The sequence below is a fragment of the Ambystoma mexicanum genome, chromosome 6q, assembly GCF_040938575.1.
Source record: "Ambystoma mexicanum isolate Mex_15411 chromosome 6q, UKY_AmexF1_1, whole genome shotgun sequence".
Lineage (NCBI taxonomy): Eukaryota > Metazoa > Chordata > Amphibia > Caudata > Ambystomatidae > Ambystoma > Ambystoma mexicanum.
Window position 1 is genome coordinate 1,259,953,445 of NC_090937.1, and position 26,583 is coordinate 1,259,980,027.

At 50.0% G+C, this 26,583-nt stretch overlaps 1 protein-coding gene across 3 annotated transcripts in view; it reads right to left on the bottom strand.

Annotated features, from left to right (window-relative positions):
• ZCCHC4 (zinc finger CCHC-type containing 4) overlaps positions 1 to 26,583 on the bottom strand; it is a 939,775-nt gene that overhangs the window by 83,327 nt on the left and 829,865 nt on the right. For all 3 annotated transcript variants that reach the window (XM_069631857.1, XM_069631859.1, XM_069631858.1), the window contains one exon: positions 2,376 to 2,520. In XM_069631857.1, the coding sequence (XP_069487958.1) occupies positions 2,376 to 2,520 (145 nt within the window). The remainder of the gene's footprint in view (positions 1 to 2,375; positions 2,521 to 26,583) is intronic.

Below are 26,583 nucleotides of genomic sequence, written 5' to 3' on the forward strand. Positions count from 1 at the left end.
ACTGTTAGGTTCCTCCCGGGGCCCGTCAGGATCGGGAATATCTGAGATAAAACGGTCCGCAGCTGCAGGGGTAGTGAAGAACCAGGTCTTGCCATTATGGATCACCCAGAGTTTGGCCGGGAACATCATAGCGTAACAGATGTTTTTTGGAACATTGAACAACATGCAGACTGATACCCTCCTCAGTCTGATAGGCAGGTTCTGTGTGATGGTGGTACTCTCTGCAACTTGCCTTCACTGGTGGTTAACATAAGGTCTGTCCCTGCAAGACTGCAGGTCAGAGTCATCTAGCTTTCAGGTCAGTGGATTGATCTGAGCCCATCACTCAAATGTATCACTTATCCACCGACTGCACAGACAGATTAATTGCCTTAGAGTCACATAAATTACCTGAAAAATGCAGTAGGATCTGTCAGCCAAATTTGTAGGTATTAGGACTGCTTAAAAAGCAATAGCCCGCCTACTGCCTAAATCAGTAGTGCTGGCAAGTATGAGGCGGTACACAGGCCCAAAACCGCTGTCAGTCTGGGGTCATGCTGTTTGCGCAAAAGTTGAGGGGCAGCCATTCCAGACCTGCCAAGACCTTACGGGGAGGCAGGAGTTTGTGCTACCTCTGCACAAGACCCACAGGAGATCCTGACAGCAAGGCTCTCATCATCTTGCCCATAGAATAAGGCAACACATTCCTCTCGGCTCCTCTCTACCCCCTTTAAACGGACTTTATGTGGCAGCTTGTGTAATCACACGCTCTTCTCAATACAATCACACTCACAGTGCCACCACACTGGTCGTTTTTCACAGGTTTTCACTCCCAACTCACCTTCTCTACACAATGTTCTACATCATAATTAAGGCCCTCCCCATCAAGAAGACATTGCCAGTAGCCTAACAATCTAACTGCGCCATGAGACTACCATTCCACAGAAAGCTATGCCCAAGTCAGGCTGGAAGTCTCTAGGTGTAAGAAAGAGAAGATACGCAATGCCCGTCTTAACTGTATGACCAAGGATTTAGCATGCTCTCCCCAGTTCCGTTCGACAGTGGGACTGCAAAGTGAAAAAAGGGTAGAAAGGGTGCAGAGGACAGAAAAAGAGAGAAGCAAGGGAGGGGAGAAATGGGAACAAGAACGGAGTGCAGATGAAAGATAGGGATGGTTTGCAGCATGGGGTGACCAGTGTGTGCAGGTGAGAGAGGGGTGCAAGAAAGACCAGAACACAGGACAAGCCAGGAATGGTGGGTGGACACCCAATCTTTTTGGGACGAGATATGCTCATGCCATGAAAACCTTTTAACCTGGGAAGTGGTAAAATGTTTACGTGAACGGAGCCTTCTGAAGTGAGATGCCAAATTGAAGGATTTTGTACTCTGAACTGCTTTTCTTTTTCTTAATTTTCTTCTGTTTTCTTTTCTTCTTTTCTCTTGTTTTATAAAATGATGATATATGTTATTTAATACATACTGCTATTTTAATTTTGGGAAAAGTCGAGATCTTTGAATAAAACACAATAAGTAAATAAAAAAAGCAAAGTCCCAAGGTGTCCCCTGTCCCCCCCAGAGTTTATGGGTCTCCTACGCCTCTGCCTATCCCCCCCCCCATGCCCTACGCCCATGCACAGATTGCATCAGACCCCTGGATTCAGTTTCCTATGGGCCACCCGTATTCCAGGCGGCTCAGCCCCCACATGTTATTCGTTGCTTCCCAGTGCTGTCATTGTCACTCAAGCAGGTGTCCTCCCGTATCAGTCTGCAACCAAGGCTACGACACTTCTGGATGTTGACACAGAAGTCCAGGAGGAAAGCGATGATCTTAGGTTTGAATGAGCTCCACCCTCGATGAGGACAATTACGGAAATGAAAAGCTTTTGTTGGTATCATTTTAGTTAACAAATCTGCATGTATAACAAATATGGAAATATATTTGATTGCAAAAAACATTCATCACGCTGACTGAAGAAAACGTACAACTTACATGTTTTCATTATTTGGAAAATTCGTTTCAGGTAAAACTATGAAACCATTCTGATTTTAGTCTTAACACAGTCAAACTGAGATAAAAGGAGGCAACATTTTATCAGTCCCAGGCAAATATATATTTATTTTCCTAACTAGAAAATGCTGGACTCCTTTGCTTGGGGTTGTGTGATGAAGAACATGGAAACAAAAAAAACCATGCGCTCATTAAAGAAGCATTTACAGCATGCAAACACTTTCTTTCTGTTACAAAATGAATATTTATCAATGTGGGATACATGTAAATATGTATACTGATGTTATCATGGGCACACAAGATTCTTAACGCATTATAATACAAATGTTTGGTGGATGGAGAATTCTAGGTAGCAGTTTGGTGTACAGAAATGGGCTGGTTCACTTACTTAGAGGTTTCTTCCTTAGTAGAATGGCTAGGACAGTTCCTCTGCTTGTGGTCAGTCTCCCCACAGATGAAGCATCCATCCTTGGCAAAGCCACACGGATGACTTTGAAGAGCACAACGATTGCAGGCATTGCAATGTATCCAAGCTTAAAAATAAATTAAACACAAGTGGCTTGTCAGCTTTTGGTGAAAGTGAAGTGTAAAGACTACAATTACACAACATAGCAAGGACAGTTTGCATATAAAAGCTTTATCATGCTCAATAAATACATCTCATCACTACACTTAGAAAAAATATCTTCTATGAGCTAATTTAAATTACCCCTGAGCTCTAGCAGGGGTGTGATTCGCAATGGATAGAAATCTAAACCATCTGTAAGCTACACATATCTGTGGGCTCCATTTACAGTTTTTCGTTAGCATTTGGACTGTCCAGTCTTCGCACTTACATTAAATGGGAGGGCAAAGAGTATAAAATCATGTAACATCTGAGAGATGTTTGCGAGTTAAATAGCGCAGCCTTTACTTTCTTTAGAAATAGATTTTTCCAAAGTCTCCCTATCATGATATTTTAGGCATTTTAATTGTGGGTTAAGCTCCACGAGGTAAAGATGGGCCAGACATTGAGTATTGAAAGACTGCATTGGATTTCTCCGAACCGAAACAAAGTTGCTACTGTTCATGACTGAGACGAGAATTGCGATTTGGGGCTCGGAGTTGTTCGAATTTTACAGATAGCAGTTTGTTCACTTTATTGCCTTTAGAATAATGCTTTTGTTATTTAAGGATGCGATTAAGAAAGCAACTCATTTTGGTGGATATGCCTAAATTACTGAGAGGTCTGACTAAGTTAGTTGATTCATGCATTTGCTTCAGGTGTAGAACCTCAAATTCTCTCTAGCCTTAAAATATGCTGCCGCATGAGAAGGTTTAAGTTACTTACCTGTAACTATTGGTCTCCAGCATGGGTCTGGCATGGATTCACATGCTCATGAATATTCCCCGTCGTTAGGCTGGGAATCCTCGGTAAAAGAAAAAACACTTTCACTTTCACTTACAAACTGTATTTCTCCTCTAAACTAATCACTGTCCTCTGGGTCATACTGCCCCCATCCAATGACAGTCCTCTCCTTAAGCCCCTCCTCTGGCAGCAATCTTCAGATTTGGTAAGCACGTAAAGTGGCAGTATGACTAAAAAGAGCAGCAGAAGGGCCGCAGGGAGGGTTCACATTTGAATCCATGCCAGACCCATGTTGGAGAACAATAGTTACAGGTAAGTAACTTATACCTTCTCCAGCATGGGGTCTGGCATGGATTCACATGCTCATGAATAACGAATACATAGCAGTACAACATTACACAACCACGGGAGGTGGCAAAACTCAACAGAAGCAATTACACTTAACCCTGGAACAGACTGACATCAAGCAAACAGGCTGTGTAGCACTGCTTGGCCAACTCTAGACTCCTCCCTGGAATCTGTCGACGCAGTAACATTTTGTGAAGGTGTGCATGGACCTCCACGTAGCAGCCAGCAGATGTCGAGCAGGGGCACACCAGTTGCCCTTTCTCATGTCCGGTTACCCTCGCACATGCCAGTTGCCCTCGCTCTTGTTCGGTTGCCCTCGCTCATGTCCGGTTGCCCTCGCACTGCCTCCGGACTCCCCAGCACTTGAGGGTCTGTATCTGCAACCATACAGTCCCTTCTCTCTACACTATGAGCCACCCGCTGGCTGCAATTGTGAGTTAACTACACTTCTCCCTTCTCCTACCCACTTGCACTTCTCCCCTTCCCTCTTCCTGCACCGTTGCGTTCTGAATGACACAAGGCCTAGTAATATCGTTATTTTGTCCTCCCTTGTTTCCCCCCTTGTCTTGTCGCGCCTAGAAACACTTTTGTACAGGCGCGTTATAAATACCACACCATATCATATCGGACAGGAACGCCGCCGTCACATTGATCCCTGTGGTGGAGCGTGCTCTCAGACATCCGGGCAGTGGTCGGTTAGCCAACCGATGACAGTGCGTGATGCAACCGGAGACAGGGCCTTCCCATGGTTGACAGGACCAAACTTCAGGAACAGCTGTGAAGTCTTCAGAAAACTCTGTGTGTGTGTCATGTAGAACTTCAGGGCACAGGCAACGTCCAGTGAGTGCATACCCTTTCCGCCGGCAACAAAGGTTACGGGAAAAAACCAGGTAAGACCAAAGACTTGTTGAGGTGGAATTCCGATGGAACCCTCTGCATGGGGTAAGTAGCACCACCTACGATTCGTGGAAAGTCAGGCACGGTTGCTTGCAGGATAGGGCCTGGATCTCACCTACCCTTCTGGTAGAAGTAATGGTCACAAGGAAAGCCATTTTTCACAAGCGAAACTTGAGTGGGACCTGATGCAAAGTCTCAAAGGGGCCCCCTATAAGCCTTGTCAGAACCACTTTGAGTTCCCACGCAGGGGTAGGAGCCTTCACTGGCAGGAAAGATCTGCAAAGTCCTATGAGAAACTCCTTGACGAGTCGGTAGAAACAAAGGGAAGATCTTCCTGGTGAACTGGTGTAGTGGGAGATAGCCGCCAGATGTACTTTGATGAAGGCATATGCCAGTCCGGGCTTGGCGAAGGATAGCAAATACAGCAGGATCTGTGTGGCCATGACCCACAAAAGGGTCATCTTCTGTGACCGGCACCACATAGCGAAATGTAGCGAAACGCTTCCACTTGTGACCGTAGCACTTCAAAGCCGATGACCTGGCTTTGGTGAGGACCTCCCTGCAGTCCGCTGGCAACTCATACCCTCCAAACTACAGGGCTGCAGGAGCCAAGCCCTCAGGTTCAGCGATCCTGGGTCGTGATGCAGGATTGCGCCTCCTTCTCTCGTGAGAAGATCCTGAACCACCGGCAGCTTGATCGGAGGCAACGCTACATGCTGAGAAGGTCCAGGTACCAAATCTGTCTCGGCCATGCCAGGGCGATGAGTATCATCGAAGTGATTCGCTCAAATATTGCAAAATCTTTTGCAATAAGGACACCAGATGCTACCACACCTGAATCAGTCCCCCCCTACTGACCAATCAGCTAGCTGGTCCACTTTTCCCCTTTTCAGTGAGGAAGAAGTCTTAGCTGCTATTTTGAAAATTAAATCTTCGTCTCCTGAGGATGCTATTCCGGTCATCATTATAAAGAAGATGGCCCCTGATCTACTAACAGACATTACCTCGGCCATTAATGATTCATGCCAATCGGCTTGGTCCCCATGGAGTTTAAATCGGCTAGGGTTATTCCCCTTCTTAAGAAGCTCACACTTGACCCCACAGTTCCTGCTAATTTTCGTCCAATCTCTTTATTCCCTTTCCTGGAGTCTCTCATCACTCCTCTCCTGTCTTCTTTTTTGGAATCTTCCAAAATTCTTCACTCCGCTCAAGCTGGCTTTAGACCAGGGAGAGGTATGGAAAGTGTATTAGTGTTGGTACAAGACGATATGTCCAGACTAGTTGACAAAGGTGGAGTAGGTGCTCTGATTCTGCTGGATTTATCAGCTGCTTTCGATACGGTTGACCATCCAATTCTGCTTTCACGTTTGGCTCAAATTGGGATATCTGGCCAAGTTCTTGCTTGGTTTACTTATTTTCTTTCAGATCATACCCAAACTCTGGCCATGCCTCCTTTCCTCTCTTCTCCTTGCTCCCTTACCTGTGGTGTCCCGCAGGGATCTTCACTCTCGCCAATTTTGTTTAACATATATATCTGGGCACTGGTCTGCCTCATCCGCTCCTACGGCCTCAATTGCTATTCCTATGCAGACGATTCCCAAATCCTGATCCGTTTAGATCAAGATCAGGGCAGGGTTCCATTGTGTCTTCATGATTGCCTGAGAGCCGTAGGGGATTGGATGGACCAGAATTGGCTTAAACTCAATGGCGACAAAACAGAGGTAATGGTGGTGGGCTGCCCTCCGGACTCCTCACTGTGGACCTCAGCCTTCTGGCCCTCTTCTTTGGGCCCACTTCTGAGCCCAGTCGATAAAGTGAGAAATTTGGGCGTCATACTTTCTGCTACGCTTTCCATGTCCAATCAAGTGACAGCTGTGTGCCAAGCCACCGATCACCAGATCAGGCTCCTTAAGAGGGCCCTACCTATGATACCAGAAGCCTTCCGCCCTCCCTTAGTGGCTGCGTTAGTGCTCTCACATCTAGACTACTGTAACTCCCTGTATTTGTCGCAGCCAATTGGTCTCATACAGCGGTTACAGCGCATGCAAAACCTGGCGGCTAGGCTAGCTACTGGCACCCATTATGGTGCCCACACCTCCCCAGTACTCCGCCAATTGCATTGGCTTCCGGTGGGTCAGCGGATTCTCTTTAAGTCCCTGTGTATTGTGCACAAGGCGGTCCATGGCCAAGGAGCTGAGTTCTTGCAAGCCAAATTCATTCGCTATGTTCCTACTACACGGGCTCTGCGTTCTTCGACCACCAACCTCTTGGTTGTCTCCAAGTTTAACCGTGAAAGGATCGGGGGAGAGCCTTCTCTATCGCTGCGGCCAGACTTTGGAATAACCTCTCCCCGAAACTGAGTAGCGCCCCTAATCATCTGGGGTTCAGAAAGGCTCTTAAGACAATCCTGTTCTAATTTTTCTTCTCCGGGCCACCTTCTGTGGGATTAGCTCTCTCTCCTCAGCACCATGATGCCTCAGTGACCGTGCGCTTTATAAGCTCAAGTAACATAACATAACATCATCCTGCATTGACACTGTGAGTGTGCTGATGACTCGTTGCAGGAGAGGGCGCGGAGGAAACACGTACAGAAAAAAGCCTTACCCACGGGAAGGAGAATGCGTCCCCGAGGCTCCTCAGTTGATGGAATCTGCTGGCAAACCTCTGGCATTTGGAGTTTGCCGCCGTTGCAAATAGATAGATCTGAGGTCTGCCCCACTTGACGAAGAGGCGGTCCACCTGGTGACCGAAGTTCCCACTCGTGGCAGGAGCGTAGGTCCCTGCTGAGGGAATCTGTGATGGCGTTCTTGACTCCCGCTAGGTGAAGAGGGACGAGGAACATCCCTTGTGCGATGGCCCAGTGCCACAAGTCCTGCGCTTCCTTGGAGAGCACTGGGGATCGAGTGCCCCCTTGTTTCCTGATGTAAAACATGGTGGTGGTGTGGTCTATGAAGATCCTCACCACCTTGCCCTTCAGAGATGGAAGGAACGACTTGAGGGCCCAGAACACTGCCCGTAGCTCCAGTATGTTGAAATTAAGATCCTTCTGCTCCGGCAGCCACAGAGCTCTGGCGTGTAGATACCCGGTGTGGGCTACCCAGACCTCTAGGGAAGTGCCCGTGGTGACCGTTTCCTGGTATGGTGTTTTTTGGAATCCCGTGCCCTGGGCGATGTTGGAGCGGACACTCCACCATCCTATCGCCCGACAGAACTCGTAGTCGAGAGGGATCTTGTCTGTGAAGCTTCCGGATACCTGAATCCAGCGCGCGTCAAGGAATTCCTGTAGTGGTCACATTTGCAACCTGCAGAGCCTGATGAGGTGTATGCAGGACAACATCATGCCGAGTAACGACTTGATGGCATACACCATGGCCGTCTTCGTCAACAGCCATTGCACCTTCCCTTGAATTGCTGCTATCCTCTCCTCTGAGAGTGATGCCAGGCATGACACTGTATTGAGTCTGGCACGCAGGAACAGAGCATTCTGCGATGGCGTTAAGCAGGACTTTGTAAAGTTGATGGAGAATCCCAGATCGGTCAGTAACCGGATGGGCCTCTCCGTGTGTCCGTCAGCCAGCTCCCTCGAGCGGGCGCAAATCAACTAGTCCTGTAGACGCAGATAGGCCTCCACCGGAGCCAGGCACTTTGTGAACAAACTGGGGACCGACTTCAAGCTGAAAAGTAGAGTCTTGGACTGGTAGTGCTGTCCTTGCACTACGAAGCATGGAAACCTTTGATGTTTCTTGGGAATGGGGATGTGGAAATAGGCATCCTCCAGATCCAACAACATCAAGAAGTCTCCTTTTTCCAGTTGGCTGAGTACGTGTTGCAACGTGACCCTCCTGAACTTTTGGGACTTTAGATATTTGTTAAGACGTCGCAGGTCTAGGTTGGGCCTCCAGCCCCCAGTCTTCTTTCTGACCAGAAAGTATCTGGAAAAGACTCTGTAGGCACCGGGCCGTTGGGCAACTAGTGCTATCGCCCCTTTTCTTAGCATTGCCCGTACCTCTGCCGGGCAACGGGTGGGATCCGCGGACACAGGTGTAGTAACTCCAGGGTGTGTCCTTGGGTGAGAGCATCCAGCATCTGTCGGTGGTGATCTTTCTCCACTCGCTGACTAACTTTGTCAGCTAGCCTCTCACTGGGGTGCGCGGGTGGGTGTCAGACTTTCCAGTTGGTTCAGGCTTGCCTAGGTGCCGGTGTCCTGCCCTGAGGGCAACAGCGACGCTGTCCTCTGTTACCGTAGGCCTGGGAACAACCTCTGTAGGCCTCCTGAGTTGTGGATCTGGAAGGTTGACGGTACGATGTGGAGAAGCCTTTTGTAGACCTGCTGAACTTTCCCCTAGAGGAGCGAAAATAAGAGTGGTGCTGCTAGAGAGTGCCCAGGGAAGGGTCCGTCTCCTTATCCATTTGGATGGCCTGGAGAGACTCGCCGATGACCTTTCTAAATAGATTCTCTCCATCGAAGGGCTTGTCCAGCACCTTTGCCTGGACTTCCCGACGGGAATTCGTGGCCTTCATCCAGCCTTAGTGACAAAGGCAGACACTGTTCCCCATTTGACGGAACTCCTTGTTGGCAACGTCCAATGCCACTGTGATGGTGTGATCAGATGCCACTTCCCCTTCCTGGAAGAGAGCGGTTGCCTCCATCTTCTTATCGTCGGGGAGGAACTCCAGAATAGGTCCCAGCTTGTACCACAACTTCCTGTCATATCTGTTCAGGATCGCCAATGCGTTGGCCGCCTTGATTGTGGACGCTATGCTGAAAATCACCTTCTTTCCCATGTCGTCCATCCTCTTCCCTTCGCTGGCCGCAGGGACCAAAGACGACGAGGACGGGTTGACCGACCGTTACCTCGCGGCCACCGATACCACCTAATCCGGTTATGGCTATGACCTCAGGCACTTGGGTGCGGAGTACGGCACCCTATATTTCTTCTCCAGCCTATCCAGTTTGGCTGGAGCAGTGCAGGGGTTCTTCACATGAGGGCCAAGCCCTCTTCCCAAACATCATCCAGAAGCGGCACCGCCATGATCGTCTTCCTCTTGGCCTCATGCCTCTGGTACAAGAAACCCTTGTTCTTGGTTTCCTCGGGCACCAGCTGGAATAGCTTGGAGGCTCTGGATATCCTGGAGTGGATCAATCGCACCTCTCCCAGTTGGGACACCCTATGTGGAGCATCCAAATGTGGAGATTCACTGTCCGCTGGGACGATATCCTCATCCTCATCCATCGTCGTGGCCGCCCTATCCACTTTGGGACCCGCTTCTGTGGACTCGGGCTTGCGGCTCTTGGCTCAGGTGCCCTCAAAGGACTTAGAAAACCGCTCCTCGGACCGGCTGTCCTGGGTGAGGCATGACCCTGCACAGACCACGGGTCAGAGGCCTTGGCATTAAGCCATGCCGCCAGCCTACTGTGCCTGTCCCTCAATGTTTTCTTTGTAAATCCAAGGCAAATCTCAGACTCTACCTAGTTGTGGTTTGGGTGCAGGCAGTAGAGGCATTGTAGGTGTTTGTCCTCCACAAACAAATTCCATAGCCCGTATTTGGTGCAGGGCCTGAAGAGGGACATTCTCTCCTTCTCCTCCGTCATGGTCGGAGGGCACGAAGTAGGCCCAAAGGCCTTGTTGAATCTTCGACGATCTTCACCCTTGAGAGGCGCAGAACTTCACTGATAATGGGGCCCGCTGTCGGCAAGTGAAGGAAAAAGTACACAGGCTTTTTTAAAACGAAAACAGAACTTTTTCCACCAAAAACACAAAGAAAACGTATAAATAGCTTGGAGAGCACACTCGAAGACTCCCAACACTGGAGCATGCGGTAAACATCTGAAGATGGCTGCAAGAGGAGGGGCTTAGGGAGAAGTGAAAGTGAAACTTTTTTCTTTTACCGAGGATTCCCAGCCTGACCACTGGGACTATTCATGAGCATGTGGATCCATGTCAGATTCCATGCTGGAGAAATATATTTGCGTCTGGACACTGCCTATTAAGGTGCACACAAATTCGGACAAATGTATTAAACATAGTAACAACAGGATAAACAAGAATCAGTTAATTTGGAAGCAAAGGTTAATGCAACAGAGATCTTAAGGGATGATACCACATTTCTAAATATGAGATTGGAGTTTAAGAGCTACCAATAGGAGGGAAAATAGACATGGGCAGACAGATTATATAATAAATCAAGCCTTGGCAATGCCAAGAGTTTGGACTTTTGTGTAGGCATGGGTGAGGTACTTGGCAAGCACAGCCGTCGTGGTATTAACTGGCCATTAATGATTTTTTTTAAAAACGTATTTTATTGGTTTTGATAGAAAAAAGAAAAAGAAAACGTGCAATACAACAAGAAATCAACATTGGTTTGAACTGGGGAGGAGACGGTGAGGGGGAAACAAGGGGGGGGGAACAAACAAATCAACAACAGTCTTCATGTTGTAGCAAACTTACAGTGGACGGGTGGGTTAGGGGCAATGACCCAAAGTTTCAGGAAGCAAGAGGGGTCAAACACAGGGGTGGTTCCACCAATGCCGGCATCCGAGCAGTGTCAATGCAGTGGTGTGGGACTTCAGGGGGGTTTGTAGTCAGCGCTGAAGCGTATGTCTCTGAGGAGGGCCTTCCATGATTCCAAAGTGCCACCTTCGGTTTCGCCACTGTTCGTGATTCCTTCCTGCCAGGCCCTGGTTTCAGCTGTTGTCCATCTCTCGAGTTCTTTGAGCCATCTCTCTTGCCTGGGGCCCGACGGCGTCTTCCAGGCCATCGCTATTGTTCTTTTAGCCAGGATACATGAGATGTCCATTAATTTAACAGCGTGCTTGGATTTGCTAGGTCTGGGGTAGGTCCCCAGGAGGCACTCGCCAGGAGTCCATTCGTATCTTGTCATTCCGGCGTCCATGCAGGTCTGTTTGGCCTTGGACCACAGTGCCATCGCCTTGGTGCAGGTCCAGAACATGTGAATCACATCTGCTTTATCATTCCCGCACCAGGGGCATGCAGGGGAGGATGTCTTATTGAAGGAGGCAACCCTATGTGGGGTCATGTATGTCCTGTAAAGAACGTTCAATTGGATCTGGCCAAACCTGGTGTTCCTGGATACTTTTTTGGGAAATATCAGCGCTCTTTCCCATTCTTTATCTGAAATCGGGGTCTCAAGGTCCGCCTCCCATTTTGTCCTCAGATCTTCGCATTTAGGGTTGGTTTTATCACATAGTCTGCTGTAAAGCCTGGAGACAGGTCTCCAGCCGTCCGAGAGGTCATGCATCTCTTGTAGCAGAGGGTCAGGGGAGGGCTCCTCCGGCCATCCGGTCCATTGTTTCTTAGCAGTTTGTTTGAGGCGATGGTACCAGAGGAACTGGCCCGGGGGAATTCCATCGGCAGCCTTAAGAGATTCGAAATCCCTGAATTCTCCCTCCTCATACATGTCGCTCCATGTGTAAATGCCGGCCTCTTCCCACCTCCTTGCCGTAGAGATGTCTGCAGCCGTTCGACAGGTGTCTGCTAGGATGGGATTGTCCGGAGAGTATGGGTGTCGTATTCGCCTGATGCAGCAGGACCTGGCCCATATCTTTCTTCCCAGGTCAATCACCATGGAGGGGACCGGGGGTTGCCATGTAGGGTGCCATAGGATCTCCTTGGGGATCACATTGTCCAAGGGTTGCCTCAGCAGTTCGGTCTCTGCTGAAGGCTCATCCGAGAGCCATCTCGTTATGTGACTCAGCTGGGCAGCCAGGTAGTACAACTGGAGATCCGGTAACTTTATTCCGCCTTCTTTGTGTGGGAGAGAGAGGACGGACAGCGACAGTTTATGCCTGTGTGGGCCCCAAAGGAAGTCCCTGATGATGGCCTCCAGCTTCTTGAAGAAGGACGGTCTAATGTAATGGCAAATGTTTACGAAGAAATACAGGAATCGGGGGAGTACGATCATCTTGACAATCGCTGCCCTGCCCACCATGGCCAATGGGAGCTTGGACCAAAACTTTATAGAACTTCGGAGACTCGTGATGGCGGCCTCGGTGTTGTGTTCATGCATGAGTAGCGGGGTGTGGCTTATGTTGATCCCCAAGTAACGGAACTGGACCAGTTGCCAGCTTATTCCTATCTCTGGGAGATTGTTTTCCGGAATGTTGCGTAAGCCCGCCAAGGGGAAGGCAGAGGACTTATTCCTACTAAAGCGGATCCCTGAGTACTTCGCATAGTTGTCCAGTATCTCCAACGCGGTTGGCGCGTTAACTTCGGGGGAGCTTAGGTAAAGAAGGACGTCGTCTGCATACAAGGATATTATGTGGTGTGCATTGCCCACCTTAATGCCAGCATCGAAAAGCTGCTGCCTGAAGTATAATGCAATCGGTTCCAGGCCCAGTATGTACAGCATGGGTGATAACGGGCAGCCCTGCCTTGTTCCCCTTTGTATATCCCAAGCCGCTGAAACCACTCTTCCCGTTCTTACTCTCGCCGTCGGGGAATTGTAGAGGACCTCAACCCACCTGATGAAGCCCCCTCCAAAGCCAAATCTTCTCAGGACCTCCCTGATCCACTCCCAGTATATGGAGTCGAAGGCCTTGATGGCGTCGAGCGACAACACCGCCAGGTCCTCGTCCCTGTCATATGTTTCGGCCATTACATGCTGCAACCTCCGGAGGTTAGCAGTGGTGTTGCGCCCAGGAACGAATCCGTTCTGATCTTCGTGAACGATGGAACCCACCACCCTGGCTAGCTTGCGGGCCAATATGGATGTGAGGATCTTGGCATCGTAGTTTAGCATAGCCAGAGGGCGATAGGACTCACAGTCGGTGGGCGATTTGTGTGGCTTGAGCATGGGGACTATTATGGTTTCCTTCATGGTGTTGGGGAGAATCCCATCCGTGTGTGCCTCCTGGTAGACCTCGTGGAGAACTGGGGCAAGGATGGACTCATACGCTTTATAGAACTCAGGTGGGAGGCCGTCACTGCCAGGGGCTTTGTTGTTGGAGAGGGACCTGATTGCCCCTTGAACGTCCTCAAGAGTGATCTCGGTTTCCAGCTCCTCTCTCTGCTCGAGCGAAATGTGGGGAAGTTCTATCTCCTCGAGTGTGTCTATGATGTCTGCAGCAGGAATCTGGGTCTTGTGGGTATACAGTTCTGTGTAGAATTTAGCAAAGGCTTCATTGATCCCTAGCTGAGTCGAGTGGGATGACCCATTAGCGTCCCGTATCTCCACTGGGAGATGTTTGGGGTGTTCCCGTTTGCAGAGCCATGCTAGTAGTCTTCCCGGTTTGTCCGATTCTTTATGAGATCTGGCGGTGTGCGTGGCGAAATCAAATTTTTCCAGTCTTTCCCATGCCTGCTGACATTCTGTGCGGGCTTCCTTCAGCTTGGTCTCTGTCTCCATAGAGTTGTCGCATGTGGACTCCAGTCGGGAGATCTCAGCTTCCTGTGCTTCCAGGGTTCTCCGCAACTGCCTGCGAGTTCCGCCGGCTCTCGATATGATTTCGCCTCTGGTCACCACCTTCATTGCTTCCCATAATGTGCCCCAGGAGGGGACCGAACCGATGTTGTTCTCCAAGTATTCTTCCAATTTTTCGGCAAGGGTTTCCCTGAACTCGAGGTCCGCAAGTGCCGCGGTCGGCATCCTCCACATGGGGATCGGGGGTCTGGGGCCTCTCATTTGCCATAACATGGTCAGTGGGGAGTGGTCGGAGATCGTCCGCCCCAGGTATTCTGTGGTTGCTATGTGTGGGGTAAGTTCCTTATTGATGAACAGATAGTCAATTCTTGTGTGAACTCCGTGTGGAGCTGAGTAGTGGGAGTAGGACCTGTCGGTCGGATGGTGTTCCCTCCAGATGTCCACTAAGTTGAGTTGCTCCAGAGTTTCCCTCAAGGCACCGGATGTGAGGCTGCTCGGGCGTGGGGGGGGCAGCGATCTGTCTGCACTCGTGTCAGCAACACAGTTGAAGTCCCCTCCCCATATGAAGGTGCGGTCCCGGTACCGAGTCAGCTTCGTTATCAATGTGGCGAGGTACGCCGATATCCCGTGATGAGGGAAGTAAGAGTTGATGAAGCAGACTGGGGTTTGTTCCAATGTGCCCCAAATCGCTGTGAATCTCCCTTCTTTATCTTGTTCACTTCCCTCCATCTGGAAGGGGACGTCCGGGCTTATCCATATTAGCACCCCTCTGGCGTATTTAGAGTAGGGGGACCCTCTAACAGTCCCAGCCCATCGGTCTGCAATTTTAGACATGGCCTCCGTCGTGAGGTGAGTCTCTTGAAGGAGTGCAATGGAGATTTTCTTCCTCCTGAGGTAGGACTGTATACGATTGCGCCTGAGGTATGAGCCCATGCCCCGCACATTCCAGGTCATTACAGTAAGCTGTGCCGCCATCCGGTTCGAGTTTCAGATTTGGTGTGGGACTCTGGGGTCCGACTCCACTTTAGTCTTGTTCGGGTGGGCTGCAGGGGGGATACCACTGCATTTCGTTCATCGGTGTCATGTCCCAGACCCATCTCGGTCTGCGTTGGCAAAAGAGGCATGAAGACTGTACAACTAATAAAACTAACAACAAAACTTAAACTGGTGCGCCCAGCAACTACAACATTGTCGCGGTGCTCAGGCGCTCTCGAGCCGTCGGAGCCCATCCGGGAGTCGGGCGCGAGCTGGGTCAGGCGGGTGCCCAGACCGGGTAAATACTACGCTGGGGGTGGGGCAAGGGCCTGGCGGCAGAGCCGAACGAGGCCGTTTCCAAGTGAAAAAACTGTAGTTGGATTATCTTCTGTATTCCGGTCTCACGTGCGATGTTTCTTACATGGGGGTCGCTGGGGGGTTAGGTCTCAGTCTGTGAGTTGTCCTTGCCATCCGCCAGGTTATTATCCTCAAGCCACATGTTGGCCGCATCTGGGTTCTCGAGAAATACCACTCTCTCCTTGTAGACAACCCTTAGGCGCGATGGATAAAGTAGTCTATATTTTAGGTTCAGTTGTCGGAGCCGGGCTTTTATCGGGACAAATGAGTTCCGCTCTCTTTGTACCTTCTGCGTGTAGTCCGGATAAATGGAGATTTTGGAGTCTCCTCGCTCGATGGGGCCCCCCTCCCTGGATCGCCGTAAGATAGTTTCTCTGTCCTGAAAGTTCAGTATCTTAGCGATTATGGGTCTGGGGTGCGATCCGGGGGGAGGGCGCCTCTGAAGGGATCTGTGGGCCCTTTCGACAGAGAATCCCTGGGTCAATTTGCCGGCCCCTATTTCTTGTAGCAGAAGGGTTTCGACGAAGGATGTGGTATTTACTCCCTCGTTCCCCTCCGGGACCCCCAGGATCCTGATGTTGCTCCGTCTGGCCCGACCTTCGGCCTCCTCCGCCTTTTCCTCCAAAAAGGTGACTTTCCTCTTCAGGAGGACAACTTCGGACTTTATGGCTGTGATGGCCGTGGAGGCTTCCTCTGCCGACTGTTCAACGGTCGCGACCCTCTCCGTTAAGTTGCGAGCGTCTTGGCGGATCAGTTGAATATCGACTTTGAATTCGTCGATCTTGGAGTCTATATGCGTCTTTAGCGAGGCTATAGCATCAAGTATCTGAGAGTGGTTATCGGCCGCCACCTCTTCGCTCGACTGGGCAACTTCAGAGGAGCTGGCCTTGGATTGAGTGGGGGTCTTCGCCCTGGTGGAAACAAAGGAGTCCATGGTGGCGGCTCTGGTCTTGTTCTTGGCGGCCATCTTGGGGCGATGGTTGCGGGTGTTTTAGGCCTCAAAAGTTAGTTCACTTGTGAGATCACTGGTGGGGCCCTTCACCTGGCCAAATATCGGGCCGTGAGCTGTGGTCTGCCCCCGTGTGTGATGGTGTGGTCCGTAGAGGTGGTCTCTAGAAGAGCGGAGCCTCTCTTTTGCTGCTGCCTCTCCCCGCCGGGCCCTGGAATCCGTTGGGGGAGGGGGTACCCCTCGCAGGCACCGCTATGCTGTGCGGGGCGCCATCTTGGATCCAGTAAGAACGGGAGGGGGGGAGAACCGATTCAGGGCCACCGGAGTCTCAGGGGGGTCCAATTTGGTGGGCCCAACAACTATTCAGGTGCAGGGCTGCTTCGCCCAACCGCTCGTTCCTTTTCAGAAGTCGGGGTCGCACGCGAGCCGGAGAAAAAGGATCAGGAAACGGCGTCTCGGCCGGAGCTCGGCGGATCAGCTACCACTCGCCATCGGCGCCAAGCCACGCCCCCACTGGCCATTAATGATAGCAGTTGTAAAATGGTGTGAGTACCTGGGCACCTTATAGCAGTGCCTGGCAAAACCTTAATACTTGTACACAAGCCAAAACTGTTGGCTTTGCCAATGCTTGTTTTTAACAGGACTTCACTAAGGAAATGCAGAGTGCTTATAAATCGAGTGGCTGAAGGCAGGCCTGGTAAGACATTTGTATTACACCAGTAGCAGGTTTACAACTCCACGCAGGGCTCCACCGGGGGTGTCGTCGTGGTAGGTCGGCTAAGCTTCTCCCTCGTCGGATTCTCAGGTCCTGTGGCGACTTCTGAAGTTCCAGTCCCCAAATCCCTGCTTTTATGCAGCACACCCCCATTCACTCAGCCTAGCTGTCAATCAAAACATGCTAAGTGGTGAGCCGGCCGGCTCACCACTTGGGCCAATCACACAAGAGTGCGACTTGAGTTACCAAGATAACTCAGTCCAGGGTGCCTAAACCCCTCCCACGCCCCCTGTGGCACCCAGACAGAGTGGCACCACTTTTGGAGGCTTCTGTGGAGAAGCCCGCCAAAAAGTGGAACAAAGGGCTCGACTTGGGTTGGAGTCACAGAAGAGAACACAAACGCCATTTTAGAATCGAGTCCTGGCAAAAAATACCAACTGGCGAATTAATATTAAATAAATAAACCGGCGGTATGTTCGAGGCTATGAGAATTAAATAATTAAAGTTGGTAGCCTCGAACAATGGGAAAATCCCATAGGGATATATTCGCGGTCGAATATAAAAAGTAGTATCCACTGCCACCAGCCAAAACTCGATCAGGGGGGACGGAGACGTGCCCCCTCGACTAACAGACCCCGGGGCAATCGAATTGCCCCGACCAGTACGTCCACAATATGATGGTTTGTACTGGTTTCTGTAAATAATTTGGGACTAGTAAAGCCAATGGTGACTTTACATGCCCTGGGAGACAGTAGTCAGTCCCAGGGTATGGAGTCTATGGTGGGGTGTCACTATGACACCCCTGTGTTACTGCACGGAGGGTGCTGTGTAACACACCTAGGAAAAACACATGAGACCCTATGGAGTAAAGGACCCCATAGCCCATAAAACACCTTAACAGTCAAAGGAACACCATAAAACATGTCCAAGAGTGGGAGAAAAAGAGTCTCACTCTTGGCAGGAGAAAAAAACAAACTCCAGAAATCCAGCAAAGCTGCTGGGGGACTCATTAGGTTAGGAAATTCATCCTAAAGAGAGAATTCGCCCTAACAAGGCGGATACCTCTGCGGGTGTGTCGATCCCTGACATAGTCCACCATGGGTTCAATGGCGAGTGCGAAAAGGATGGGGGAGAACGGGAATCCCTGTCGGGTGCCCCTGTGTAACGCAAATGGGGACGAGATAGTGGAATTAACTAGCACCCTGCCCGTCGGTCCTGTATATAGCAGTTTTATGTAGGAGATCATATTTGGTCCTATTCCCATTTTCTCTAATACGGCCCATAGGTATTGCCATGAGACCATGTCAAATGCCTTCTGGGCATCTAGTGTGACTGCCACTACATCAGCTTTAGGGTCAATTCTGGACATCACATTAAAGAGCCTGCGGATATGAAGTGCAGTAGAGCGGCCTGGGACAAATCCACTTTGGTCTGCGTGGACCAGATGGGGCATGATTGGGAGGAACCTGTTCGCTATAATTTTGGCAAATATTTTCATGTCTGTGTTAATGAGCGATAAGGGCCTATAAGATCCGCATTCGTCTGGGGGTTTCCCTGGCTTGGGAAGGACTGTTATTAGGGCTTCTCTCAAAGAGGGAGGGAGAGTAGTTAAACGGAGCGAGTCGGACCAGACCCCATACAATATGGGGGCCAAAATGGCGACATGTTCCTGATAAAACTCAGATGTGAGCCTGTCGGGACACGGGGCCTTGTTTTTAGGAAGGTCGGAAATCACCTGGACTGTCTCATCCAAGGTGAAGGGAGCATCCAATTGTTCTCTGGTGTTTAGGGAAATGAAGGTCGTAGGGATACGTTCTAGTAGGTCGTCTAGGTCGTGTGCTGTGCGTTCCGTCTGGGAGCCATATAGGCCGGCATAGAAGCTGGCAAAGGTGTCAAGGATGTCTTGGTCGGCCCAGTGTCGTTAACCTTGTCTATCTAAGATGCTATCTATGTGGGCCCTTCCTCCCTCCACGCGCACTAGTTTAGCCAGAGTTCTTCCGGGCCTGTCTCCCTCTCCGTACCTGCGGGCCGCCGCGGGCCGAGCATAGTACCGAGTCTCGCTCAAGGCGAGAGATTCGTACTATTCCAGTTCTGTTCTTATCCGTGCTAGGGTTGCTGCCGCCAGTGCGGAAGCATGTTCCTGTTCTAGTGCTTTGAGTTTAATTTCAGAGTTGTTCATAGCCTGTTTTATGGTTTTGAGGACCCCGGCCTCCCTCGAGATGCACATTCTCCTAATGTAGACCTTGAATGCTTCCCAGCAGGTCCCTTCGGGAGTGTCTTGTGTGTTGTTGTTCTCAAAAAACATGTTGATGTCCGAGAGAATCTCGGCCTTGAAGACAATGTCAGAGAGAGCATCAGGTTTAAAGCGCCAAGCGGGGCGGGCAGGTCCGGGCGTTTCCCATTTGGATCTGCAGCAGCACAGGGGAGTGGTCAGAGATTGTGCATGCGAGGATCTTGACCTCCGTTACCTTGCTCACCTGACACCCTGACAGTAGGAACAGGTCTATTCTGGAAGAGCTATCATGTAGTGTTGAATAGAAAGTGTAATCTCTCTCCTAGGGATGGAGTGTCTCCATGCGTCGTGTAGGTTCAGGGACCTCATGTGTGCGAGGAGACTTTTGGCAGCTTGTTAGGCAGAAACCTGTGCAGTTCCCTCTGGGACCACTGCAAAAGATTTAGGACCACAGGTGTTTGGCAGTAAACCCACTTGGTAGCAGTCTGTACCACACAGATTCACTTGGTAGCTGTGGCTGAGCAGTCAGACTTCCCTCAAGAAGAGTTAGGCAGTATACAGAGTATTCACAATAGGTCAAGAGAACACAATAGAACAAGTAAACACTGGCTTGGTGTAAAAGAGATATAATTATTTATTTAAAACCACATCTAGAAAAACACACAGGCACTAATAGTAAGCAATTCAAAAACACGGTCACTAAAAGATATACACTCCCTTAAAAGAATATTAGACAAGTCTTAAGTAAAGCCCCACTTATTTTCAGACAGCAGTGAGCGCTTCACGTAGATGGCACTCTAATAATTTGTTTTAAAAAGGGAGAGAAAAGCAGAGAATAAATTGAAACAGATCCCAACACTTTTTCACGAACACAACAAGAGAGGAAGGCAAAGTAACACCGTGAATTCAGAGTCAGTAGGCCGGATCCGCTTTAAGAGGATCAAAACGAAATGTGTCCAAGGTCACACGGTTGCAGTGCACAAAAGTCTTGTAACGGTTCAAAAAGGAGTTGGACCAAAGAAAGGGACCAGTTAGAGGGTCAAGGCGGCCAGCCCAGTCCAGAAGGTTAAGAGGTTATTATTACCTTGTAGCAATCTTTAGAAAGGGAGACCTGGCGGACACGGTACCTTAGAGTGGTGAGAACGCTCCAGCGGGGGCAGTTGTTCCTGGCAGCGGATGCAAGTCGGTGCTTGGTCTGGGGGAAGAGATGATCTCGTCGGGGAGGAAGACAGGAGTCCGTTGCACTGCCAGGGAATAAACCAGCCGCGGAGTTTCTCAGGTACAAGGAGCGGTCCGTTGATTTGCGGTTCAGTGGTAAGTGGCTATCCGGTTGCCGGGGTGTTTGGCACGGGCAGTTCGACCACAAACCGGTCTGGGGTGTGAAGAAAAGAAGGTAAACTGGTTGTGCCCACCAGTCAGGGGAAGAAGCCTCTCCAGCCGGGAGATCGTCTCTGTTGTCGGGAAGTGGTGAGTCGGTTCCGCAGGGCTCCACCGGTGGTGTCGTCGTGGTAGGTCGGCTCAGCTTCTCCCTCATTGGATTCTCAGGTCCTGTGGCGACTTCTGAAGTTCCAGTCCCCAAAGCCCTGCTTTTATGCAGCATACCCCCATTCACTCAGCCTAGCTGTCAATCAAACATGCTAAGTGGTGAGCCGGCCGGCTCACCACTTGGGCCAATCACTCAAGAGTGCGACTTGAGTTACCAAGGTAACTCAGTCCAGGGTGCCTAAACCCCCTCCCACACCCCCTGTGGTACCCAGACAGAGAGGCACCACATTTGGAGGCTTCTGTGGAGAAGCCTGCCAAAAAGTGGAACAAAGGGCTTGACTTGGGTTGGAGTCACAGAAGAGAACACAAACGCCATTTTAGAATCGAGTCCTGGCAAAAAATACCAACCGGCGAATTAATATTAATTAAATAACCCGGTGGTATGTTCGAGGCTATGAGAATTAAATAATTAAAGTTGGTAGCCTCGAACAATGGGAAAATCCCATAGGGAAATATTCGCGGTTGAATATAAAAAGTAGTATCCACTGCCACCAGCCAAAACTCGATCAGGGGGGACGGAGACGTGCCCCCTCGACTAACAGACCCCGGGGCAATCGAATTGCCCCGACCAGTACGTCCACAATATGATGGTTTGTACTGGTTTCTGTAAATAATTTGGGACTAGTAAAGCCAATGGTGACTTTACATGCCCTGGGAGACAGTAGTCAGTCCCAGGGTATGGAGTCTATGGTGGGGTGTCACTATGACACCCCTGTGTTACTGCACGGAGGGTGCTGTGTAACACACCTAGGAAAAACACATGAGACCCTATGGAGTAAAGGACCCCATAGCCCATAAAACACCTTAACAGTCAAAGGAACACCATAAAACATGTCCAAGAGTGGGAGAAAAAGAGTCTCACTCTTGGCAGGAGAAAAAAACAAACTCCAGAAATCCAGCAAAGCTGCTGGGGGACTCATTAGGTTAGGAAATTCATCCTAAAGAGAGAATTCGCCCTAACAAGGCGGATACCTCTGCGGGTGTGTCGATCCCTGACATAGTCCACCATGGGTTCAATGGCGAGTGCGAAAAGGATGGGGGAGAACGGGCATCCCTGTCGGGTGCCCCTGTGTAACGCAAATGGGGACGAGATAGTGGAATTAACTAGCACCCTGCCCGTCGGTCCTGTATATAGCAGTTTTATGTAGGAGATCATATTTGGTCCTATTCCCATTTTCTCTAATACGGCCCATAGGTATTGCCATGAGACCATGTCAAATGCCTTCTGGGCATCTAGTGTGACTGCCACTACATCAGCTTTAGGGTCAATTCTGGACATCACATTAAAGAGCCTGCGGATATGAAGTGCAGTAGAGCGGCCTGGGACAAATCCACTTTGGTCTGCGTGGACCAGATGGGGCATGATTGGGAGGAACCTGTTCGCTATAATTTTGGCAAATATTTTCATGTCTGTGTTAATGAGCGATAAGGGCCTATAAGATCCGCATTCGTCTGGGGGTTTCCCTGGCTTGGGAAGGACTGTTATTAGGGCTTCTCTCAAAGAGGGAGGGAGAGTAGTTAAACGGAGCGAGTCGGACCAGACCCCATACAATATGGGGGCCAAAATGGCGACATGTTCCTGATAGAACTCAGATGTGAGCCTGTCGGGACACGGGGCCTTGTTTTTAGGAAGGTCGGAAATCACCTGGACTGTCTCATCCAAGGTGAAGGGAGCATCCAATTGTTCTCTGGTGTTTAGGGAAATGAGGGTCATAGGGATACGTTCTAGTAGGTCGTCTAGGTTGTGTGCTGTGCGTTCCGTCTGGGAGCCATATAGGCCGGCATAGAAGCTGGCAAAGGTGTCAAGGATGTCTTGGTCGGCCCAGTGTCGTTAACCATGTCTATCTAAGATGCTATCTATGTGGGCCCTTCCTCCCTCCACGCGCACTAGTTTAGCCAGAGTTCTTCCGGGCCTGTCTCCCTCTCCGTACCTGCGGGCCGCCGCGGGCCGAGCATAGTACCGAGTCTCGCTCAAGGCGAGAGATTCGTACTATTCCAGTTCTGTTCTTATCCGTGCTAGGGTTGCTGCCGCCGGTGCGGAAGCATGTTCCTGTTCTAGTGCTTTGAGTTTAATTTCAGAGTTGTTCATAGCCTGTCTTATGGTTTTGAGGACCCCGGCCTCCCTCGAGATGCACATTCTCCTAATGTAGACCTTGAATGCTTCCCAGCAGGTCCCTTCGGGAGTGTCTTGTGTGTTGTTGTTCTCAAAAAACATGTTGATGTCCGAGAGAATCTCGGCCTTGAAGACAATGTCAGAGAGAGCATCAGGTTTAAAGCGCCAAGCGGGGCGGGCAGGTCCGGGCGTTGCCCATTTGGATCTGCAGCAGCACAGGGGAGTGGTCAGAGATTGTGCATGCGAGGATCTTGACCTCCGTTACCTTGCTCACCTGACACCCTGACAGTAGGAACAGGTCTATTCTGGAAGAGCTATCATGTACTGTTGAATAGAAAGTGTAATCTCTCTCCTAGGGATGGAGTGTCTCCATGCGTCGTGTAGGTTCAGGGACCTCATGTGTGCGAGGAGACTTTTGGCAGCTTGTTAGGCAGAAACCTGTGCAGTTCCCTCTGGGACCACTGCAAAAGATTTAGGACCACAGGTGTTTGGCAGTAAACCCACTTGGTAGCAGTCTGTACCACACAGATTCACTTGGTAGCTGTGGCTGAGCAGTCAGACTTCCCTCAAGAAGAGTTAGGCAGTATACAGAGTATTCACAATAGGTCAAGAGAACACAATAGAACAAGTAAACACTGGCTTGGTGTAAAAGAGATATAATTATTTATTTAAAACCACATCTAGAAAAACACACAGGCACTAATAGTAAGCAATTCAAAAACACGGTCACTAAAAGATATACACTCCCTTAAAAGAATATTAGACAAGTATTAAGTAAAGCCCCACTTATTTTCAGACAGCAGTGAGCGCTTCACGTAGATGGCACTCTAATAATTTGTTTTAAAAAGGGAGAGAAAAGCAGAGAATAAATTGAAACAGATCCCAACACTTTTTCACGAACACAACAAGAGAGGAAGGCAAAGTAACACCGTGAATTCAGAGTCAGTAGGCCGGATCCGCTTTACGAGGATCAAAACGAAATGTGTCCAAGGTCACACGGTTGCAGTGCACAAAAGTCTTGTAACGGTTCAAAAAGGAGTTGGACCAAAGAAAGGGACCAGTTAGAGGGTCAAGGCGGCCAGCCCAGTCCAGAAGGTTAAGAGGTTATTATTACCTTGTAGCAATCTTTAGAAAGGGAGACCTGGCGGACACGGTACCTTAGAGTGGTGAGAACGCTCCAGCGGGGGCAGTTGTTCCTGGCAGCGGATGCAAGTCGGTGCTTGGTCTGGGGGAAGAGATGATCTCGTCGGGGAGGAAGACAGGAGTCCGTTGCACTGCCAGGGAATAAACCAGCCGCAGAGTTTCTCAGGTACAAGGAGCGGTCCGTTGATTTGCGGTTCAGTGGTAAGTGGCTATCCGGTTGCCGGGGTGTTTGGCACGGGCAGTTCGACCACAAACCGGTCTGGGGTGTGAAGAAAAGAAGGTAAACTGGTTGTGCCCACCAGTCAGGGGAAGAAGCCTCTCCAGCCGGGAGATCGTCTCTGTTGTCGGGAAGTGGTGAGTCGGTTCCGCAGGGCTCCACCGGTGGTGTCGTCGTGGTAGGTCGGCTCAGCTTCTCCCTCGTTGGATTCTCAGGTCCTGTGGCGACTTCTGAAGTTCCAGTCCCCAAAGCCCTGCTTTTATGCAGCATACCCCCATTCACTCAGCCTAGCTGTCAATCAAACATGCTAAGTGGTGAGCTGGCCGGCTCACCACTTGGGCCAATCACTCAAGAGTGCGACTTGAGTTACCAAGGTAACTCAGTCCAGGGTGCCTAAACCCCCTCCCACACCCCCTGTGGTACCCAGACAGAGAGGCACCACATTTGGAGGCTTCTGTGGAGAAGCCTGCCAAAAAGTGGAACAAAGGGCTTGACTTGGGTTGGAGTCACAGAAGAGAACACAAACGCCATTTTAGAATCGAGTCCTGGCAAAAAATACCAACCGGCGAATTAATATTAATTAAATAACCCGGTGGTATGTTCGAGGCTATGAGAATTAAATAATTAAAGTTGGTAGCCTCGAACAATGGGAAAATCCCATAGGGAAATATTCGCGGTTGAATATAAAAAGTAGTATCCACTGCCACCAGCCAAAACTCGATAAGGGGGGACAGAGACGTGCCCCCTCGACTAACAGACCCCGGGGCAATCGAATTGCCCCGACCAGTACGTCCACAATATGATGGTTTGTACTGGTTTCTGTTAATAATTTGGGACTAGTAAAGCCAATGGTGACTTTACATGCCCTGGGAGACAGTAGTCAGTCCCAGGGTATGGAGTCTATGGTGGGGTGTCACTATGACACCCCTGTGTTATTGCACGGAGGGTGCTGTGTAACACACATAGTAAAAACACATGAGACCCTATGGAGTAAAGGACCCCATAGCCCAGAAAACACATTAACAGTCAAAGGAACACCATAAATCATGTCCAAGAGTGGGAGAAAAAGAGTCTCACTCTTGGCAGGAGAAAAAAACAAACTCCAGAAATCCAGCAAAGCTGCTGGGGGACTCAATAGGTTAGGAAATTCAGCCTAAAGAGAGAATTCTCCCTAACACAGCTCGCGACATGACCCTGCGGGATGTGGTTGTTCTGTCAAGGACATTGTCAAGTATGAGATTCATGTCTCCCCCCATATGATAGGGACTTCCACATATTTCATAAGGATGGCGGTAACTGCGTCTATAAAGTCAGGGGAGTCGGTGTTGGGCCCGTATGAGTTCACCAGCAAGCATTCCTCATTGGCTAGAGTGCAGTGGAGAATCACTTATCTACCTTCTGTATCAATGTGAGATGTGTGGAGAGTAAATTTTACAGATTTGTGAATCAGAGTCAGGACCCCTCGGGATTGGGTGGAGTATTGGGTATAGAATCTGTGGGGGCCCCAGGTCTGAGCTAGGTTCGATGATAGGAGTTTCAGAGCGTGTGTCTCCTGCAATAGGAGTACTTTAATCCCATGCCTTTGTGCGTATGCCGTGATCCTACGGGACTTTGTGAATTTTGTCAATCCCCGAACATTCCATGTCATCATTTTAATACTCATTGGGACAATTTACGGGACATCCCAAGGAAAAGCTTTGTCCCTGCACCCTGTCGTGTGTGCTGCGATATTGTGTACGTGTTTCTCATCCAAACCCGTCATTACCTCTCTACCGATTTTAATGTAACATACCCCAACTCTACCGCCCCCCACCCTCACTGCCCGGTGCAGCCTAGCAGTGTGATAGTACCCACCCCCGGAGTGATCAAATGCGTGCCATCCCCAACTCGGCAACGCTAAACCAGTAGCCCAACTGGGGCTTAAACATAAACACTCCGCCTTAAAAGGCATTGCAGCTGCAGTGGGGGCTGCCGTTGCTGTCTGACCCACATGGTTCATACATATTGCGTTGAAACAACATTAAACCTTGGTCGGCTGATGAAACGAAGGTTACAAGAAAAGCAAGCTTAATTCCAGGCTAGCGCTATTTAAGCAGCTATTGCCGTAGGCCGTTGCCTGGCTGAAATGTTAGAGTTCCTAGGTTAGGGCTCGGTGTGTGTCGTAGCGGCTGTGCTCCCGAGATACTGGTGTGGGGCCATAATAAGCCGAGGGCAGGACGGAATAAAGGGAGAGAGCCAACCCACCAGAGGGGCAGTTCATAGATCAGTAGCGGCCAGAGGGGCCAGCAGTAGAGCTGTGGTAGCATAGCCTTTAGTCATTGTCCATAGGTTCCTCCGGGGGCTCTCTCAGTGGGATTTGTGCCTCAATGAATTTG